Below are 23377 nucleotides of genomic sequence, written 5' to 3'. Positions count from 1 at the left end.
ATAGAATTAATAGAAGTAGAACAGAAATAGATATGTAAGTTTAGTGCAAGCTATTCAAGATCCATATAAGATAGTAAATAAAATATTAGGATCCTTGAAAAGCTAATCAGTGCTTTTTCTCTCCATCCAACAACAAGGCCTCTATGCTCATTACTAACTTCTTGAAGAGATGAAATATAACCGTTATGAGAGGTTGAATAGATGAGTAATTCAATTTGAAATTAGAAACAAATGAATAGCTTGCAATCCATCAAGTCCAGCTCCTTCCGCGCATGCAGGTGCAGTAAACCTCGTGTACACATCACACATGTGCCAGCATAGCATGTAGGTCTGAGATCTAACCTATCGTCAGGTTTCTCCCACTTTGTAGATGTTTTCCCAAAAATAAATGTGGTCCACTCAGCAGCAGGGTGCCTATAATGGAAACAGGGGGTTGCATTCAAACACTTACTCAAGTTTTTCACAGCCGTTCATTTGTCTTGCAAACTGTGGTCCACCTGACCAATTGATCAGCCTGATTATTGGGCAAGGTCATCAACATAGTAGCTTAGGGCATAATTAAAAATAAAAATAAAAATAAGCAGTGCCCTTATGATGGATGGATTGGATCTCAAACCTACGTGCTACGCCCGCACATGTGTGGCATGTACGCAAGATGTGTTGCACACGAGTGTGGGCTTAGCAAAGCTCTGAATTATGACTTATGAGTACAAAAAATTGGGATTAAAGATCCTATTTATGTAGGAAGAAAGAAATGCTATGCTATCAATGGCATCTAAAGCCAAGGAACGGGGGGCCCTCCTTGGCTTGTAGATGGGCCTCATATTGCCTTAATTCTACGGCTATGATCATCCAATCGTGGTTTTTGTTGGCTCATGTTCAATCTAGAGCGCAACTCTCTCATCCAATTGTCTTTGTTGATCATAGGTGGGCCACTTAGGTCCCAGAAAGGAATTCTGACTGCAGTAATATACACATGTTACTGGATAGTAGCTGTTTCACAAGAAAAGAAATAAATTTCTAGCTAAGGTGGAACTAGGGCTGTCAATGGATTGGATCTCGAATGGGTTTCTATTAAAACATATTGAATTTGAATCACTAATTGCATCCATCTGATCGAATTCGGATCTTGGAAACATGATCTGTTTATTATGGGATCTGATTCAGATATACTATGATTAGATTCAATAAAGATCCGATTTGAGATGTATATAAAGATCCTATCCTTTTATAATGATGATGTTTTCAAGGTGTAGATAGGTTTTGATGGGAGGTTACTGGTTTAGGTGAAAAAGTTCACTATTCTTTTGATGGATTATTTTACAAAAGAGAAGGGGAAAAAAAAAAAACATTAACGGTCCAACTGTATTGAATGCGTTTTTTGTAATCTTTAATGAATTCGAATTCACAGTGTTTTCAAGGATCTGTCAGATATCAGATCGCATTAAGATATCCGTTATTCTTAATTGGATCGGATTCGGACAAAATTCAATCAGCTTACAGTCCACAGTGGAACAAATGAGATGGTACCATGACTTAAAAACATCTTTCATTAATAATAATAAAGTAACAGATCAAGAAAGAAGAAAATCTGCCATAGGGTCAGCATGGGTTATGCTCCAGCACACGAAAGTGCCAGGAAATAAACATCGCAATCCATACCGTCAATCTCACTGCTTATTTTGCCCAAGCACCGATCTTTTATTTATTTCCCTTGAGCAAGCAGTATCTGATGATCCAACAGCAAAGTCGGGCAGCCAACACCATTTAATAAAAAAAATGGTCCGATCATCAATCTCAGTCATTTATTTGGTGACCTCACCTTGTATTACTTACAGTTGGAAAGAATCACTTTGGTCAGACAATGGCTTGAAAAAAAATCGGATTGTTACAAAAAAGAGGGCTAATGTGCAGACTGTTAGGAGATTAGAATCATCTGATCTGAAAGAAATTTTTTCAAGACGGACTAGAAAAGGTGGTTTGGACCAAAAGGACAGTCTTGATTGATGATTTTAAAAAAATAAAATAAAATATTTTATTTATTTAAATATTAAACACAAATGTGTCAGTGAATATATCCGTGTGCAGCATGGACCGAGGTATCCATATCCAAGTTAAGAAAAGAGAAATAATTTGACACTCTGGCAAAGTATGACGGATGATACGCAGGCAGTTAGAAATTACTCAGAAATTGCTTACATGGCATGCAAATGATTCAAACTAAACTGTCCAAATTACGGGCACCAGTTCAGATGCACCGTGAACAAAAAGTTACAATGGCTGTTGATTTTTATTTTTATTTTTTTTGAAAGACATTGGTTGTTGAAATTTGAGATTACTGGACATTTATTGGACAGTTAGAAATGAAAATTACCCAATGGTTTTGTTTCAAAAAACAAGTGTCCACAAATCAGAGGTTAGGATCGTTTAAGCAAACTTATTTTTATACTGTAACTAACTGACAGTGGGTTCCACTATTTAGCTGGTTTAGTTTGGGCTCATAATGGCAAGAGTATCATTTCCAAGTGCCTGAATATCGAGCGTCATACACAACTGGAGTATCAAATAACTCCCCTTGAGGGGAAAAATAAAAAGGCAGAATAAAAAAAACAGGGGTGCTGAGTGCAAGCATTCAGTTAAAGGAATGATGATGAATACATGTTCATTGAGATTACTACAACATGAGCATCATAATTTACATGTCTGTACATGAGATGATACAAATATCAACTGATGGTTGATATGATTTACAATGGGAATTACTCGGGCAAAATGGGTAGCCGGGCCACACTGGTACCCCCACCACCACCAGTCATTGAATCTAATCCTGATACTGATCCTACTTGTCTACTGCAAGATTCAGAGTACTTAGCTGAGGCAGTTTTCTTTAATTTCTGAGGAAGAATCTGCAACCTGGGGTTCAACTCTGTCCCTGACTTCTCTGCAGCAAGCTGATAGCTCTCCACAAGCTCCAGCTGACGAGCAATTATCTCTGAGCATCTTGGGAGGAGTTCCACTGGCTCTCCACCGGGAATTACAATATACTCGATGGCAAGTCGAACCTCCTGAAGGGAGAAACCATGTTTGTCAATAAACTTGAATAGTTCAAACAAAGATGCAGTTGTCCTTCAAGGCCTGTTTGGAAGCATGGATTTGAACTCCCGTGGAATCACGTGGATTTTAGTCCATCCAGAATCAAGTGGATTTGAAGCCAGAGATTTGAAGTGGGAGTTAACAAGGAGCTCTTTTGGAGGATTTGGATTCCTCTCGAATCCAAATCCCTCCCATTCCCAGCCATCAAACACCCGAAAAACAGCAAATCCCTCCGATTCCATGCTGCAAGCAACCCCTTGAGAAAATTTAGGCTATAACGGCTCGATGAGACGTTTGATGTTCAACAAGATGCCACATATTAGGCATTTAAAATGAGAAATGAGCTGGTGTTGTCATTGCACTGTAACTTGTAGCGTGATACTAGTTACATATGGACATGTGTACAGCCAATCAGTCAATCCGGATCACCATCGATTGGATGATCCTATTTCTCCAAGCATTGGCCTTCATTTGTAACCTTCTGTTTTTTCAATCTACAATTGGACATTAGAATCATTCGATCAGCGCGATTTTTGCTCATTGGCCTGTCAATATTGGGTCGAACTCAATGGACATTCCACGTTAATAGATTGTTGTTCCGAGCATCCAGGTGCAAATATAAGTTATATAGCTACAAGATATTGGACTCTCTTTAAAATATTTTCACATAATAATAACATATCCTCTAACAGTTTCGGATGAAATTTACAGAAGAGAACAAAGAGTCGCAAAGTTTACAGATGATGAACTGCTTTTTTAATTGGAATTGAACATATTCCAAAGATTTGGAGTGGCAACTTCAAGGATGGAAACTATAACCCATGACAAAAGATATGAAAGTTGGAGCATCTATTTGCTACAGTTCAGGATAATGATTCCTTGTATCAAACTATTGCGGTGGTTTGAGATGAAATATTGCACAGAAGATTAACTATTAAAGAACAAAATGGAAGTAGTGACATTGCTCCGAGTGCATATCATGAAGCCAAATACTGCTCAAATGTCATAATATGTAAACATTGAACAACCTTTCCATGCTATAACATAGAAATGCATCCAGATAGATTTCTAAGCCTTTGAAGAAGGCCTTTATCCAATTCACACACTAGAACCTGTCCGTATCAGACACTTTGCTAGATATGCATGGCAACCTCCTGCAGCATCCTACTCTTTCCAAGATTGTGCTAAATAGCCATGCAAACGTGCAAATCATACTTCCTATAAAACTAGGTGATACTTGGTAGAAGACAATTGGGTACTGCTTTCAAGAATCATCTGTTCAACTTGGAAAACAATGGAAATTGAAAATTCAAGTGGTCATCATGATGCATGAGTGATTTTTCCACCTAATCTCGTAGACCAATCCTTTATCAGCCCAAAACCTCAAGTGATTATCATAACCAGCATCATTTGAACTAGGTTCCTCTACTAGAACATGTTATGACCAATCTAGATGAAAGCCCACATGCTATCAATAAGCAGACGTGAAATGACAAAGAAGTATGAAGGCTTATCAACATCTGTCACTGCCACAAGTTTTGAGCATGCCAAACTACATGATTTAACCTCAAAAAAAGGCGATAGAAGGGCATAAAAGAAGGATATTAAGACAGGATGCACACCTCCAAGGCATCAATCTCCTCCAATGAGGGCTTTCTTTTAGGTGCATCATCTTCAATTTCAATGTCTCTAGCAAAATGTTTGGGCAGTGCAGATCCAAACATATCCATCCCTAAAATCATGCGAACTGCCTTTACCATTTGTGCCATAGTGTTTGTCTGCAGTTCAAAATGATAAGGTTAACATAATTCAGTAAATGCATAATCATATTTCGCAAGTATTTGAACAAGGCAGTGGAGTACCTTGATAACAAAGACTGGTAAATGGTGAAATTTAGCAACACCACGAATCCATGGGTTCTGCTTCAACTCAGAACTTGACGCGAGAATTGCATTTGCTGTTCCAATGTCGTCAGTTACATCTATTTCATCATCCAGCCCCATTACTTGTGCTACTTGCAACAGATCAGCTTCTAAGATCTAAGATAACATAACAGTTCAGAAAGAAATGTCATTTCCCCTTCTTGATAAAGTTTCACATTCAGAACTGTACATCTGTCAAATTGCCTACTAAATACAAGTTACTACAATGGACACTAATCTACTTTTCCTGCAGTCTAGAATAGAACATGGACTGATACAAGAGTGAAATTAGTACTTCCATATGATCATTGGAGGGCCCATTTGGATGCACTTCCACAAAAGAAGCTTTCCACAAAAGGGCATTTCATGCCTACTTTCTCAGTTGACTCAATGAAAGCCAATCAATTAGTTTTTGTTGACTTGGCTTTTTAGCACCTATTTTATGAAGCCGGAGATGAGACGGGGTCTGTGAAAGTGCATCCAAACAAACAACGAGAACCACAGTTAGGCTCAGAACAAAGTTTAGGCATCAAATGCCCAGTTTGAAGATGTGTCCAAAAAGGCCCTAAAGACATATAGTAGCTGGAAATTTTCAGGACGATTTATATACACCTGGCATCATTTAATAAAAGATTACACACAATTGCAATGAAGGAACTGCAAAACCATATTCATACAAGGAACTTGTTTCAACTCTTAATACTTTTATCTGAGGTTAATAATTACCTTGTAAGTGTACACACGTACTGGTGAACTCTTGTTGCTGACAGATCTACTACTTTTCTTGATGCATTCAACAGCATAATCTGCAGCATCTTCTATGAGCTCTGTTTCAGAATCCTCATACTCACTACTGGTAACCACAAGTCCTTCTTTAGGATGTTTCTCAGGCACCCAGGTGGATTTCGCAGGATCATTAGGTTTGGAGTCCATTTGCCGGATTTCAAATAGAGGAGACTTTCCTATTTGCAGGGGAAAATGTGCATCAAGATTAACTGTTTAGCTAGAAACATTAAAGTTAAATGGAATTTAGTAATCTGCAAGACAAATTTATCTCAGATCTATGATTCCAGATACGGACACTGATATGGACAAGGAAATGGGAACATGGATATGATTCTTCATTTCTCAAAATCTAGGACGATGATACAGAAATAAGTATGCCAGTTGTAGCATGCTATTCGTTATCAGCTTTATGGTTTTTACTCGAAACATTTGACCGATTCTGTCAATTTTTAGGTTTATTAAGTGAGAGAAACAGAAATAAGTATCCATTGATAAACATTAAAGTTGAATAGACTACTTTTCAAGCATTCATTCTCCATACACATGGCACACATGTTTTGGGTCCAGACTGTTCATCTATTATACCCAACCGTGGATAGGCCTAAAACCAAAAAATCGTACAATTTTTATGAACCTAGCCACAGATTACATAGTTTTTTTTCCCTTGATCATCAAATTGGTTGTACTTTCTCCGAACTAACAATTTGAAATCATCATGAGTTCTCCAACTAGTGGCAAGGATCACCCAACTAGCGTACTTTCTGGTTACACCCCTGATTCACAGCACTACCAATAGATGAAAGGCCCGGATCTTGCGCAAGTATGAACGTGCAGATAATGAATGCTTGATAAGAAACTTCGATGGTAGTGGTGGCATTGGATCCTCTCCTTATTAAGCAATAATGTTTTGTAGTCTTTCTAAGATGTTAACTTCACGCTGACATAGTTTTTTTACAGTAGAGGTAGGATCCTCTTCAACCTTTGTAGAAAAAGCTTATTCTACAACTCTGCTTTTGGGGTCCATTGTGGTTTGTATGTGGAATCCAACCTGCCCAGAAAGGATCGTCCCACCATTGAAGTAGGGCAACCCAAAAATAAGGCTGATTCAACCATCACGTGGGGCACCACATGAATTTAGGAAGTTTTTGGGTGACTATCCATTGTTTTCTATGGTGTGGCCCACTTAATGATTGTATAGACCCATTTTTGGGGCATCCAATCATCATGGCGGGACTCATTTTGATGGGTGGGTATGGGTTGGAAGGCAAATACTTAACACAGTGGACCCCACACAGACAGCTGAATAACATTCATACGTAGATGAATAAGTTTCCATGTATGTTAGTAACTTTTACACACACATATAAAACCTTAATGTGCAGGTGAATAAGCATTGTAGAAAAAGCTTTTTCTACAAACCTTTGTAGAGGATCCAGCTTCTTTAAAGTAAAACCTTTTACAGTATTATTATAATATGAGAAAAATGTTTGGATTTCACAGAATAGGACTAGTCTAGGAGGATTTGATGAAAACATATGTACGAGTATCTAATTGGTATTTGGTACCAGTATCAGTCTTTTGTTATCCCCAACAGGATATGATGAGTACAAACAAGCATCTGTGCATCTTAGCTTCATGTCATTTAAAGGTTTCAAAGAAATAAAAATTAGACAAAGTACCTGCCAGGATAGCATCTACAGTTGCTTCTAATCTGTGATGAACACGACATTCTGTCTTGGATATCATCTCTATAGCACAGGTAAATGTCGGAGGCCCCTTCCTCTCAAGAATTGTCTTCTGCACTTTCCTTTTCCTTGCTTCATCATCACCAAGTGTAACACTCTACATACAAATATGATTGGTAAGAATGACTTCAATCTAGTTCTTCTTTTTTTTTTGTGAAAGATGATGGAATTTATTAAGAGCCAAAAGGCCAACAAGAAGAAAACAAAACCGGAACGGAAAAAAAGAAAAGAAAATACAACAGCCATTCAGGGCACCCAATCCCTGATACACAAATTTGCCTGACTGACAGCCCCTACAATAGAACTGCTTCCATTACAGAAACAGCGGTTATTCCTCTCGGCCCAGAGATTCCAGAGAATGGCGAGCAAAGCGATTCTCCACCTAGACCTGTCCTTTCTCCCAGCCCCACTGGTGGGCCAGGAACAAAACAGACCCTCAATAGAGATAGGCATCACCCAGGAGACATTAAAAGAGAGCAGAATGCACAACCCAACAGCAAAACCCACACTAACAAACACTCTACTCGCTACCCAGGCAACAGCCTTCCAAAGATAGGACGCCCAATAAAGAGACAAGTCCTCGTACCACCAACCATGTTGGAGGCGCAATATTTATCAGCAATGATGCTCCTCCAGAAACTATCATCCACTCCAAATCTCCAAACCCACTTATCCAGTAAGGCTGATGGATACAATCTTACATCTAGTTAACATATTGAATTTTGTTTTCTTCATTTTAAGGCACACTTTTGAATAGTTATGGTCAAAACTGAATTGTTATGGCTTGGATTGCATATGGAACATTTTGCAAATCATAGTTGTGTGGAACATGTTATAGCATGGCATTCTCTGCTTCAACTAAGTTGGTAGAATTTCATATAACATGGCTGATGGCCATGGTAAAAATCAAAATAGGAAGGAGAAATGTTTGGAGGGTCAGTGAAGCAGTGATTTGATAACACAATGATCTCATAGTTGTGGTTGAATTGAGAAATATTCACATGACTGGAGTTTGAGCCATAGCTCAATGGAAGATGCTCTGGATGGAAACCTAGAGGTTTTGAAACTTCTTTGTGCCTAGATCTAGAAGGGAAGAGAAGATTATAAGAAAGGAAATAAAACCCCTTTGTTAGAAAGTGGGTACAAGACTCAAAATAAAGCCTATACTTTGATTTAACAAACGTATCAGATGTATGTTTGTCTTCGATCCTCCCTATGTAATTAGCAAAAACTTTTAGAAGGCAATTACAACTTAATTTTCTTACAAGTGGAGAGGTCCAGATTTACAAAACTTTGAAATTTTGGTCACCCGAAGTTTGTAGCTTCAATCTGGCAGAGTGTCAGCACTTAGCAAATTTTTTATGCATTTTTCGTTGCAAGAGGGGGTATTTTTATAGCCATCTAATTGATGAAGTTGCAGGAGAACAGAGATGCATGATTCCAACAGTTACAACCACAAGAAAACCTTTCCAAAACGGTTGTTGGGGTGTAAGTGCTGTGGCAGAGCTGGTCTCGCAATTCTGGCTGTGCCACCAGGGTAGTCACAACTCACATGGCAAGTTTTGGGCCATTTTAATGGGCCCTTGGTGTAGGGTAACTTTTGAATGTCCTTTTCTTGATTCCCAGGTGTTGTATATAGTGGCCCAAAGGTGAGATACACCTCATGTCAGTGAATCTGAGATCACACAGATGATTTTATTGCCCAAAGCTTGTATTTACTCAATGGTGGCTTGATCAACAGTCAACGAGCAAAATCTGTCGTCCAAATCTTATGGCTTGTAATCTTAATGTGGTGTGGTCCTGGTGTACAGTGAACCATTGGATTGACCATCGGAGAGATGCAGAATTCAGAGTGGTCCTTTGCAGTCTAAGGTTCCATCTTTGGGTACAAACATGTTAAAGGATAATCTGAGATGATGCAAACCTTCTAGAGGGTACGGATCAACGACCTGAGCATTTTTAAGTTTTAACTATCAATAAATTGCCCCCCTTTAAGGGATGAGGGGCGAGATTTGGCTAAGGCCATCGTTTCTTGAACTGTCAATGATGGTGAATCAAGACATTTTCGCTGTGATTTGAGCACTAGACTTTTCTCAGGAGGTTCTATCATGCAGAGGCAGTCTCCTTTCATCGTAATTAGAAGTATTATGCTAGAAAATCGAGGTGACAATGAGGTGGTTCATTCCAGGTGACCATGAAGTGGTTGTGCAACCAAGGTGAAGAGTCCCCTTGATGCAAAAGGACTCTTTGATCCCTTCTATCATATGTGTTTTGCACGCATTTTGGAGTCTAAACTGGATTGGACTCGCATCCTTCTATATCTAAGGCATATAAAGGGTTTAAAAACCTTTTATCATTATTTTTCTTTTCATTCATTCCTCTCTCATCAGCATTATCATCATCATCTAAGCCTTGTACCAATTATTTGGGGTCATCTACATGAATCATGTTCCACCATTCCACACTATCAAGGACGTACCTTCAATTAGACCACATGTCATCAAGTCTTTTCTTACTACCTCCGCATCCTTCTGGGCCTTCCCCTTGCCCTTTAGAACCTTCTAACTTGTACCAACTCACTCTATCTAACCGGCAGGGTTCTTGGTCTCTGTTGCACATGATCAAACCATCTACATCTACTTTCCCTCATCTTATTACCCATTGGTGCTAATCCCAAGTTACCTCAAATGCATTCATTTCTAATTCTATACTTCCTTGTCTTGCCACTCATCTCAAAATGCTCATTTTAGCTGTACTCATCCCATGAACATGTTGTTCCTTAACTGCCCAACATTTTGCCCCATAAAGCATGGCTACTCTTCCTTTCAATTTGAGTAGTACATGCCAATCACATAAAACTCCAGAGGTACATCTTCATTTATTCCACCTAGCTTGAATTCTATGGCAACATCCTCTCAATGTCTCCACTCTCATGAATTATTAACTCAAAGTATCAAAAGCGGTCATTTTAAGAAACTTCAGACCCATTAGTCTGTTAGGTAGCCCGTATAAAATCTTAGCGAAAATCTTAAGTCAGAGGCTGAGAGGAGTTCTGTCCAAGATCATCCCCCCTATCAAAGTGCCTTTGTTTTGAGGAGGCAAATCTTGGATACTTTGTTGATTGCTCATGAATATCTCAATTCTTGTTCGAAAGATGGGAGTAAAGGTATAGTTTGTAAGCTTGATATGGAGAAAGCCTATGATCACGTTTGTTGGTCCTTTTTGGATTATTTGCTTCAAATGATGGGCTTTGAGATGGTGTGAAGAATATGGATTTATGGAGGTGTGTCATATGCTAAATTCTCTATCTTGTCGAATGGGTCTCCACTCGAATTTTTTAAATCCTCAAGGGAGCTTCAGCAAGGGGATCCTGTCTCCCTTTCTCTTTGTTACTATCTCTGAAGCTTTAAGTAGATTGCTATTGAGAGGACAATCTGTGGGTCTCTTTTCCAGGTTCTCCTTGAGGGGTTTTCCACATCCGATTACTCATCTACAATTTGTTAATGATACAATTCTTTTTAGTAATGTTACAGACTCGATGATGGCTAACTTGAGGCAGACTGTTGGGTGGTTTGAGGTAACCAATAAGCTTAAGGTTAATGTATCCAAATCAGAAATCATGGGTATCCATGCCCCTATGGAAGATCTTGTTGCTCTAGTTGCTATTTTCGAGCGCAAGATTGGTTCTTTTCCCTCTACTTAAGGTTACCTTTGTGTTTGGGGAAGCCCCCGAAGAGTCTTTGGCACAAAGTTACTGTATGGATCGTAAACGTCTACGCCCCTGGAAAGGTAAGTTGCTATCTCTTGGGGACAGAATGACTTTGATCAAATCCTCATTGTCCAATATGCCTTGGATAGTTCGTTAATTGCTCATGAATGTCTCGATTCCTGTTCGAAAGATGGGAGTAAATGTATAGTTTGTAGGCTTGATATGGAGAAAGCCTATGATCATGTTTGTTGGTCCTTTTTAGATTATTTGCTTCGAATGATGGACTTTGAGATGGTGTGGAGAAAATGGATTTATGGATGCGTGTTGTATGCTAAATTCTCTATCTTGTTGAATGGGTCTCTGCTTGGCTTTTTTAAATCCTCAAGGGGGCTTTGGCAAGGAGATCCTTTGTCTCCCTTTCTCTTTGTTACTATCTCTGAAGCTTTGAGCAGATTGCTATTGAGAGGACAATACGTGGGTCTCTTTTTCAAGTTCTTGATGAGGACACCACTTTACGTACACCTTTGCGTTTGTATCAGAGGAGGAGGTGGGCCGCACCGATTTCCCTATGACTAGGTGTAGACACCCCACCTAGGCTAACATCTTGAAAAGGCAAGGACAATCCGGACCATGATCAATAACCCTAACCCTAACCCAAAACCCTAATCCGAACCCAAAACCCCACAACCTAACCCAAATTCCAAAACCCATTAGAGCCAGATCAGCATAAAATACACCCAGTTGAGCCAAAAAAACCCGAAAAGAAGATCATCGGACAAACCAATTCACCAAACGAGGCTCGCACGCTTGAGCCCGGCCCGGGCGGTAGTGTGACTACCGCCGCTCGTGAGGCGCGTTTGTCCTCCGAGCAATAGCTGTCACAATGTCCGAAAATCAACTTTCTTTCAGAACTACCCTTCCAGCCGACCCTATTTACCCTTTTACCAACCCCAAGAGCTAATGGGAGCGCGCCACGGGGCGTTTCTCTCTCCTCAACCACTCACAAGCTGCCACACCAGCTTTTACCCCTCGTAAACCCTACAATTACCATAATACCATTGGAGAAGGCTATAAATAGCCCTCTCATCTTCTCATTCTTACAACAACAATTCCACTTTCCAAGTCAAGGGGGGGAGAGAGCAGAAGAGAGTAAGAGTGAGGGTGAGAGAGAGCTCTCAAGTCTCCAAGATCAGATTTTTCTAGCAATCTCTTAGCCTCCTCCTAACCTTGTCAATCTCAAGTCTAGCCCGGATTGATCATGATGCAACCCATGTCTTAGCCCGCTCAAGTTCAAGCCAAAGATCTTTTTATTTTATATACAAGCATTCATCATCATGACATCTATTCCCTTCTCAACTCCCCTGCTTCTCTAGATCTCTAGTGAACGTATGCACTGTGACTTGTCGTACATCGGATCCTGTCACATCAGAAATTCTTAGTGATCTAGTCCACTTTTTTTTTATCTTTTTGCATAAGCATCATCACATTCGCTTTCTAGACACGTTGTTGGATGTATGCTCTGTGGCCTGCCGAAATCTCAGATCTTGTCGCATCATAAATCCACGTGTGCCTAATCTTACCTCGACCACATCATTTATCCCTTGAGATTTCCGTACCACACCAAGTAGAGATCGTACATTTGTACGGGCAGAGAGGGTGCCTAACACCTTCCCTCTTTGTAACCGAGGTCCCTTACCCGGAATCCCGGATTATAGACCAGGAGTCAATCTAAGGTAGGAGAGTCTTCGAATTTCTCCAACCTTACATATTCCGCAGGTTCTAGCCGACTGCGGGATTCTGAGATTAATTGGCTAGTGGCGACTCCAACATTCACAAATCCACCTACTAACCCTCACCTTTCAAACCAAAAACACTTAAATCAGCGTGGGTGCCAATATTCGGTGTTCACAAAATGGCGACTCCACTAGAGACTTTTGCTAGCTCCCACTACCCGAGACCTGACTCGAAAACGTGTGGTATTCCAATCTCAAGGGACATTCATCATCGCATTCATATAAAACAAAACAAATACATAACAGTAATAAGACAAACAAACAAACAAAGTTTTTAAAAAAACATCAATCTTTGGCTTACACTTATTTGGGCTTCAATCCTAGCCACGACTACTCGATCCCATGCAGCTATGGCTACCCATGAAAAAGAACCGGTGGCTCAGCCAGCTCCTGAAACATCAGCACCAGCACCGGCACCGACAGCTCCAACAGATTTGCCAGTCACAACAGTCTTGAATGAGATGTCTCAAAGTTTCAAGGCATTATAGGAGTTACTACTTCGCTTGGTACCAAGCGCCATATCAAACACACAGGCAACACAGCCTAGTGTCCAAAATAGCTCAATCCCACAAACTCCTTTTGCTTTCTCCCTCATTCATCCAGTAAATCATGTTCTCCCTCTTCCTGCATAATCAGCCCAACATACAAACAGGAGCAACTCTCCCGCACATCTTCCTTCTAATAGGAGATCCAATCAATTCCAATGGGCAAAACCCCTCTCGACCAGTCCCTCCGAAATTGAAGAGCTCCGAGAACAATTGCAAGATATGCAGAGGAAGCAACGGAAGCAGCAGTGGGTGGATCTCCCATCCACCAAGTTCAGGGATCTTTGTCTCTTCCCTAATGCAATGGTACGTCAAGACTTCGAGGTATCAAAATTCAGCAAATATGATGGTACAGGGTGTCCCATGGACCACTTAAGAGCATTTTGTGGAGAGCTGAATACTCTGGAAGGTAATAACGGAGCGTTGATCCGTTTGTTTCAAAAATCCTTAAAAGGCAATGCGTTAGATTGGTACACGTCATTAGACTACCATCGAATTAAAACCTGGGAACAACTTTCCCAAGCTTTCATTGATCGTTTCGTGTACAATCTTAATGTAGCGCGCCCAAAAGGGCGGATTTTGCTGCCCTAAGGCAGAGGAATGATGAGTCATTGTCAACTTACGTTGGACGGTGGCGGGCCATGGCCGTCAGAATGAAAACGCCCATTGATGACGAGGAACAAATTTACATGATCATCCACTCAACAAACCCAAGTATCTCTGGATACCTCCTCTCATATCCATATGCCAACTTTACCCAACTCATCCGTGCTGGGGAACAAGTCTAAGCCGGAATAAGAGCTGGGACAATCTCCCCTTGGTGGCCTCATAAGGCCTCCCCAGTATAACGGATAGTGGAAGCAAAGTCTACTGAATACGAGAACGGTAACAGAAGTGTTCCTAACCTCCATCCAACAGAAGAAGACAATCTTGTCGCCTCTACCCAAGGCGCTCAATTCACCCCTAAAGAGGGACAATGGCAACAACAACAGCAATAGCCTAGGGAAAATGCGCAAAACCCGTACAAGCAAGCAATGCCGAGCAAGAAGTTCACTCCTTTGGCACAAACATACAGTCAGATCATGACAATGTTGGTGCAAAAGCAACTTCTAATACCACTTCAACCTCAACTTCTGCCAAATCCCCTACCCGCAAGCTACAATGAAAACGAGTATTGCGCATATCATCAGTCTCCTGGCCATCTAACCGACCATTGTTTCGCCTTGAAACATGCGGTCCAGGATTTGATCTAAAGCTAGAAGATTGCGATCACCCTGCAGACTAACACTACGGCTTAGGCTAACATCCTCCAGAATTCTCTGACACCGTATCAAGTATGCCCCAGCTCATCAGGAACCCCTACTAACAGTATCAGTTAAGGAAAGCCACCATCGGTCAATCCAGTCCAATGCATCCATTCAATTATCACCAGCTCAACACCAATACTTCCAAATATGCAAGGGGCATCTCCAGCCTGTCCAGTCTCCATGCCCCCAAGTCTACAAGGGGCACACCCATCCAGTCCAATCTCCCTGGCCCCAAGCCTATAACAGGCATGCCCAGTCAATTCAATCCATACATCTTCCGTCTTGCAAGGGGCGCCACCTGCCTATCCGCCCCCTACTCCAACCGTCATGCTCCAAGAAAATGCCCCTTCCTCAATCAACATACCGCATGCCCTAACAAAATCAGGGCCCAGCTTCAATCATGCAGCGACTTTCCAGGAAGGACATTCTGCTACTCAAAGGGATTTGCCTAGCTCTACTCAGTCTTCAATCCTTCAAGAGAAGAGTCTAGGATAAATGGTTCCCGCCTCTAGGAGAAAGGTCGAGGAAGAGATTAACGTCGAGATCTTGATTAGTCCAAAAGCATCAACCAGTACTTTTTAGGTCTTTGACATCACAGCTTCATTTCATCTCCTCCCCAATCGGTCTTGGATCCATAGAGTCAAGGCTCTCTCTTCAATTCTTCACCAAAAGGCCAAGTACATTTTCAAAGACAAAGCGCTGACCATTCTTGATGATCCTGAACAAATCTTTCCGATAGAAGTAGTCAACCATCAAGAGCTAGATATCCCGATCACAGACATACAATGCTCCGATGAGGATATCCCATCCCATAGTCTTGAGTTTAAGACTGTAAATTGCATACCTCTTGCATGTCCCATCGGATCAAACTATCTCTTCCCTCCAGTCGAGCACCAACATTTTTATCAACTCGAATATCAAGAAAATGCAAACATGACAGGACTGGGATATCAGCCTCCTAAGGGTGAGGTACCAAAGCACAAATGGACTGAAGGAGGGCTAAGTCGGCAAGAGGAGGATGATCCCTTCAGCCACACATAAATCAAATCCATCAAAGAAGGGATCATCTATCCGGTAGACAGGCCGAGATCCACCGTGGAGGATCAAATGAGCGAAACGAGCCTAACTGAGCCATTTGAAAATGACTCAGGCAAGGGGTGAGAATTGCCCCTAATTGACTGGACCACAGTCTGGATCCTACCTGATCTGAAAGAATCCAAAGGCTCACAATGCATCGGGAATGAGCCGAGAAAAATGACATCCAACACCAACTCAGAGCCCAATCTCGAATTCATCATGACATTTGGGCACAACAATGAGGGCCCACTTACTGATTCATCTGGCCCTGCCTCCTGAGGGGAGGGAGTGCAGGGCAATAGTTGGTTCGCAATCCCCAAGACGACATAATAAAAGAAAATAGTGTTTGGCTCCTTAAGTCGAATCAGGCAATCCCTGATTCACATCGCCGTCTTTCTCAAAAAAAAAAAAAAAAAAATCAAAAAATTCTTAAAAAGCCAAAAACACTAGATATTTTCGAAACACCAAAAAAATTAAAAAATAAAAAAAATAAAAATAAAAATAAAAAATCATATACTTGTCAAAATCCAAAAAAAATCAAAAAATCAAAAAATCAAAAAATTTCAAAAAGCCAAAAACATTAGATATTTTCGAAATGCCAAAAAATTCAGATACTTGTCAAAATCCAAAAAATCAGAAATTTCTCAATACACAAAAACAATAGAAAATCTTTCAAAACTCACAAGCAATAATGTGCCAAATGCGTCTGTTACAAAGTTTAAAATCGACTCATATGATTTCGATCTAGAGTTAGACTTCAAACTCATGGTTTTGGACGAAGGACGAAGCCCAGGATGTGGAAAATGATGATCCAACTCTCGAGCTAGAGGATTCCCTCAGAAAGTTCGAAACAAAGGCCATCATTATGGACGATTTTGAAATTGTAAACTTGGGATCCCTTGAGCTCCCTAGAACAGTACGCATCAAGAAATCCTCGCTTCTTGAGTACAAGCAGAGGATGACAGAATTCTTAAGGCCAGGGCTATCCAACCTCGCGTTCTCCTATGAAGCCTTACCTAGATCGAATGAAGAGTTAGTCATACACCATCTACTATGAAGCCTGAAGTCAAGCCCATCAAGCAAAGCTGTCAAGATCATGTCTGAAGTCCACGATGGAGTCCTACTAATGAACAATGGAGATAAGCTATTGCAGCATGTCAGGAAGTGCTTCAAGTATTCGAAGCTCGCATAACAGATCCATGTGCATGCTTCGAGTCTTTATAACCTGGCAACACCCTAACCCCTCTTCATTATGGGGTGTAGACATCATCGAAAGAATGACCCCAAAGGCATCCAATGGTCATGAGTACATTCTCATGGCAGACAGAAGCGGGCAACAACAACATCCTACATCATCGATACGAATGAAGCAAGAAGACAAAGAAAATGATTGGTAACAAGCTCGATACAACCAACTATATCTTGCAGACATAAAGCGCACGACAATCGCTAGGACCAACAACAAGAGAGTCTGAAAGAAAGTCAGCAACATGGTAATAATGCACATCATACCATTGCGCCTACTAGATTCAAGGGGCAAGTCCAAGCTATGATCCGCTGATCGTTCGCGAAGTTCTTTCGGGAGGTGCCCTTCGTCTCATCATCATTAGGGGCAAAGACCTTCCAGAGCCCATCAACGTCGACAACGTGAATATCTATCATGGGTAATCCTACCTGACTATGTCAACAACCACAATCGTAAAGCTAAAGTCAAACGACAAGAGGTTAGCATCCTGAGGTACATTCCATTATCATTCCTTCCCTCCAATAAGTGTTCCAAAAAGTAAAGGGGTCAAAAAAAAGATAAAGAAATAATTATTTTAAAAAAAAACGAACGAATAAAGCGCGCAGTCCAAAAAAAAAGAAAAAAGAAAAAAAGGTCAAACCCAATGAGTAAGAACACAAGTCACTAGCCCATTTCCCCTCAGGATAGTTTAACCCAATGTCAACAACTTCACGATCGTGATTGAAGACAAGTTCAGGCAGCTCACCAGTCGGCCGGCAATGAATGGAGTCTAGCCTCCCGCCTCTGTACAAGAAAAAAGAGAAATCAAAAGAAAAATATCATGACCTAAGCAAAACGGGCAAGGCGAAAACCCGAAAGGGTGCCTCGAGTAAAAACAGCGGGGATGTAGCGGACTTGGTGAAAACCCGAAAAGGCACCAAGGGTAAAAAGAGCACAGCTACCAAGGGGCAGGCAAGAACAAAAACTCGGGACGTGGTGAAAATCTGAAAGTGCGCCATGGGCAAAAATGACGAGAAAGCTGGTTGTGGTAAAAACCTAAAAAAGCACTACGGGCAAAAATGGATAGAAAAGAAACCAAAAAAAAAAAAAAAAAAGTGCAGGTACAAAGGAAGCCAAGGCAACGAGCAAAGAGAAGAAACACAAGGAAAAGATAGGTCCCGGATCAGAAGTCTGTCAGACCCTATCCAAATCCAAGGGGCATGATCTTAGTATGCGCTACTCTCAGGGAACCGGGATCCCTAGTAAACAACTTAGAATACCGGATTCAGCGTGGGCTAAGTTCAATATTCTGATTCCACCATCCAGGCACAAGTTCAAACGCAAGCAAACACTAACAAGATATGGCACAAACAAAATTTTCATTCCTTTCAAAAAGTCTTTTTGTACATCATTTTCCTTTCTTTACAAAACAAAAACAAAAGCATTCATACATATACAAGACAAGCAGCTAGCGAGGTCAAGGATCACAAGGTAGGCCTCTATCTTATCCCTCATGTATCGACAACCTCTACCTAAGTCCCTTTACCTCCATGTGTAGGTAGAAGACCTCGTCTCTCTCCAAGCGGCACGATGTGACCATGCTCTCACCATATCGTCGCCCCACCGCTAGACGACGGGCTGTGTCCTCGCAGGCAGGGCAAAATATCGAAAGCTCAGATACGAGATGGCCATGTGGGACTAACAGGAACGACAGATCAGCAAAAAGGCTTAAAAGGCAACTAGAAAGGCGACATCGGGCAACTGAAGTTCCATATATACGGAAGATTTGTACAACTGATGATACATGATCATATGATATAACTAAACTAATCATCGCCAGGTACGTAATCATCTGTATCCTTCTGACGAAGCTGAAGCCCCAAAGGCCCATAAATTCAAAGCCTCAGAGGCCCACATTTCAAAACCCACAAGGCCCACATTTCAAAACCCACGAGGTCCACAAATTCAAAGCTCCAGAGGCCCACAGTTCAAAGCCCCAAAGGCCCACATTTCAAAGCCTACATGGCCCACATTCAAAGCCCCAGAGGCCCACATCTCTAAGCTCCGAAGGCCCACATTTCAAAGCCCCAAAGGCCCACAATTAAAAGCCCACAAGGCCTACATTTCAAAGCCCCAGCGGCCCACAAGTCAAAAGCCCACAGGTCCAAAAGCCCATTTCAAAACCCACAAGGCCCATTGTCCAAAAGACCATTCAAAGGCCCATCTCAAGGCCCACCTCAAGAATCCCGAAGTCCAAGCCCATTGTCCAAAAGTCATGGTTAAAGCCACGCTAATTCATTAGTGGAGGTCATCTGGCTATTCGATCCAAACTGCACAATAAAAACCGAACGACGACGCCCACCCGCAGATCGGATGGATATTCCAAAATCCTAAATATATCTCCAATAAAAACCGTTAGCCCCGCCGACTCATCAGTGGAGGCAACACGACTGTTTATTTAACTTGCGCAAATAAAAACTGAACGATGACGCCCACCCCCGAGATCGAACGGATATTTTCCAAAAAATTCAAATAAAATCCCCAAGGAGTTTAGTTCCAAAGAGGATAGTTTTTAAACAAAAAATTTTCAAAAACACACGCGGCGCGCAGTACACTGAGGAATCTTCCATATTCTTCAGTTGCGGTCAGTGCAAACAACAAAATAAGATTCGATCCCTTCCGGTTTCCCCGGATGATGATTGAATCCGTACATGATACATGTACGATTAGCCCGATCTCTATATCTGAACAGTCGTACGAATGCTAGTAGAAATGAGCAGATCTATCTCTGGAAAGAATAACCAAACTCAAAGTGACAACAATCCATTGTAACCAAAGTATCAGAATCAGCAGCTTGCATGGCAAGAGATTACCTGCACATACCTAGGCCGGGATGTTCGGAAAACTTGATCGAGTCCAAGTCGGCGTAGTGAGTTCCCCGTAAGGCCGCACGAACGCGCAGGGCAGCTAACCACTTTGACGATCAAATGAAACGAATACTCCCAGGGTGATTACGTAGCAAAGGAAACGACACATCAAACAATATGGGAATCCTCGTAAAGCCACAACGAACGCGCAGAGGCCCTACTTTTAAAGTTACCCTCCAATGCTATTCACAATCTGACATGAAAGGGTTGTGATTGGTGACCCGTAATGCCGCACCAACGCGCAGGGATAATCACAATGTTTTTCTCAGCCCTCATGATATGTGGAAGTCATCTCTTTTCCAAACAGTTAGCTTACAATGATATAATGGCAGGCAATAGATTCGAATCACTATCCTTTCTGACCAGAAGGGTGGGGTGTCCACTCGCGTTGACCTTCGGTTGCTCGCAACATCGGCCAAAGAGGGGCATCTGTAGACACCCCACCCAGGCTAACATCTTGAAAAGGCAAGGACAATCCGGACTATGATCAAAAACTCAAACCCAGAACCCTAACCCTAACCTAAAACCCTAATCCAAACCCTAACCCAAACCCAGAACCCTAACCCTAACCCAAAACCCCACAACCTAACCCAAATTCCAAAACCCATTAGAGCCAGATCAGCATAAAATACACCCAGTTGAGCCACAAAACCCGAAAAGAAGACCATCGGATAAACCAGTGCACCAAACGAGGCCCACACGCTCGAGCCCAGCCCGGGTGGTAGTCTGACTACCGCCGCTCGCGGGACACGTGTCCTCTGAGCAATAGCTGTCACAGCATCTGAAAGTTAACTTTCTTTCAGAACTACCCCTCCAACCGACCCTATTTACCCTTTTACCAACCCCAAGAGCCAATGGGAGCACACCACGTGGCGTTTCTCTCTCCTCAACCACTCACAAGCTGCCACATTAGCTTTTACCCCTCATAAACCCTATAATTACCATAAAACCATTGGAGAAGGCTATAAATAGCCCACTCCTCTTCTCATTCTAACAACAACAACTTCCACTTTCCAAGTGAGAGAGAGAGAGAGAGGGAGAGAAGAAGAGAGTGAGAGTGAGGGTGAGAGAGAGCTCCCAAGCCTCCAAGATCAGATTTTTCTAGCCATCTCTTAGCCTCCTCCTAACCTTCTCAATCCCAAGTCTAGCCCGGATTGATCATGATGCAACCCATGTCTTAGCCCACTCAAGTTCAAGCCAAAGATCTTTTCATTTTATATACAAGCATTCATCATGACATCTATTCCCTTCCCATTCTCCTTGCTTCTCTAGATCTCTAGTGAACGTATGCTCTATGACTTGTCGTACATCGGATCTTGTCACATCAGAAATTCTTAGTGATCTAGTCCACTTTTTTTATCTTTTTGCATAAGCATCATTACATCCGCCTTCTAAACACGTTGTTGGACGAATGCTTTATGGCCTGCCGAAATCTCGGATCTTGTCACATCAGAAATCCACATGTGCCTAGTCCTACCTCGACCACATCATTTATCCCTTGAGATTTTCGTACCACACCAAGTAGAGACCGTACATTTGTACGGGCAGAGAGGGTGCCTAACACCTTCCCTCTTTGTAACCGAGGTCCCTTACCCGGAATCCCGGATCGTAGACCAGGAGTTAATCTAAGGTAGGAGAGTCTTCGGATTTCTCTAACCTTACATATTCCATGGGTTCTAGTCGACCGCGGGATTCTGAGATATTCTGAGATTAATTGGCTAGTGACGACTCCAACATTCACAAATCCACTTACTAACCCCCACCTTTCAAACCAAAAACACTTAAATCAGCGTGGGCGCCAATATTCAGTGTTCACACTAGGTGAGTACCGATGATCGTGTTGAAGACCTCATGTGCATGTGCAAGCTTCTGGAAGACCCCACACTGAGAAGATGCACATGGGTTGCTTTATGGAGTGATCCAGATCATTGGATTGGAAGGACGTGACGATTGGGCCGTTGGATCACATGATCAGGCTATTGATCGTGGATTGTCCACACTAGTTTTCTTAGATTTTATCAGCATTATAGGATTTAGTTTTGTTTATGTTATGTTTGGACATCATTATGAGTGTTTTACTTGATTTTAGTTAGACTAAGGCTATTTTCGTCAAAATTCACAAACAAGGTGTTTATTATAATTTTTCAACTTTCTTAGAGCTATAAAAAGAGGATGGGCATGTGACCATCTCCCTCATTATGTTTCATAATTAAAAAGAAAAGAAAAAAAAGCTCTTGCTTTCTTCTTCCATCTTCAAGAGATTTGAAGATACTTCCATATGATTTGAAAGGGAGATTGGTGTGAGGCTATCTTCATCAACAGAGGTGCGAGGTCTCCATCTATTCCCACATAATCATCTCTTTTCCCCTCCATCCAGGTATTTTCTTCAAGTTCTTCATTCTCTCATCCTAGATCTTCATCTTCTTCTAAACCTCACTTTCCCATACCCATCAACAACCCAAACCCTAACTCTACTTCCTATATATCTCAATCTCTTTAACCCTAATTCACCCTAGGTTGTATTAGGCCCTCTACTTTGAAAAAGACTATACCCTATGCTAATTGGATGTCCCCACATCCATTAGATCCTAGTTTCCTTTTATTTAACGATCTTGTGTTACGATGTTGGTAACTTAGGCTAGGATCATGCACGATATTCTTTTGGTTTTCTTCATGATATTTGTGGTGTTTATGGAAATGTTTATGTTATTTGTTAAATATCTTAATTTTGCTACTTGATCTCACATATTATTTGCTTCATATATCAGCCCTGCATCAATTCCCCATTGAGGGGCTTTCCGCATCCGATTACTCATCTGTAATTTGTTGATGATACAATTCTTTTTTGTAATGTTGTAGACTCGACAGTAGCTAACTTGAGGCTGACCATCGGGTGGTTTGAGGTAACCTATAAGCTTAAGGTTAATGTATCCAAATCGAAAATCCTAGGTATCCACACCCCCATGGAAGATCTTGTTGCTCTAGCTGCTATTTTCGGGTGCAAGGTTGGTTCTTTTCCCTCTACTTAGGGTTACATTTGTGTTTGGGGAAGCCCTCAAAGAGTCTTTGGGACAAAGTTATAGAGCCTATGGATCGTAAGCTAAGCCCCTGGAAAGGTAAGTTGCTATCTCTTGGGGACAGATTGGCTTTGATTAAATCCTCATTGTCCAATCTGCCTTTATATTACCTCTACTTGTTTCGTTGCCCGAAGTATGTGATAAGGCATACTGATAAATTGAGGGATTTCC

General features: G+C 41.5%; 1 protein-coding gene across 2 annotated transcripts in view; it reads right to left on the bottom strand.

Annotated features, from left to right (window-relative positions):
• Positions 1-2636: 2636 nt before the first annotated feature.
• Positions 2637-23377, bottom strand: part of LOC131253413 (protein SEEDLING PLASTID DEVELOPMENT 1) — a 35055-nt gene continuing 14314 nt past the window's right edge. Inside the window, exons 5-9 of one of the 2 annotated variants that reach the window (XM_058254396.1) lie at positions 7481-7643; positions 5742-5977; positions 4956-5132; positions 4716-4871; positions 2637-3065 (exon numbers count right to left, since the gene is read on the bottom strand). In XM_058254396.1, coding sequence (XP_058110379.1) covers positions 2760-3065; positions 4716-4871; positions 4956-5132; positions 5742-5977; positions 7481-7643 — 1038 coding nt within the window. In that variant the 3' untranslated portion in view covers positions 2637-2759. Of the gene's footprint in view, positions 3066-4715; positions 4872-4955; positions 5133-5370; positions 5482-5741; positions 5978-7480; positions 7644-23377 lie in introns of those variants that run through there. The other variant, XM_058254405.1, reaches the window with a different exon arrangement.

Source organism: Magnolia sinica, chromosome 1 (assembly GCF_029962835.1).
Source record: "Magnolia sinica isolate HGM2019 chromosome 1, MsV1, whole genome shotgun sequence".
Taxonomy (NCBI): Eukaryota; Viridiplantae; Streptophyta; class Magnoliopsida; order Magnoliales; family Magnoliaceae; genus Magnolia; species Magnolia sinica.
The sequence above is the reverse complement of the archived record's forward strand: the minus strand, read 5'-3'. Positions and strand labels throughout refer to the sequence as shown.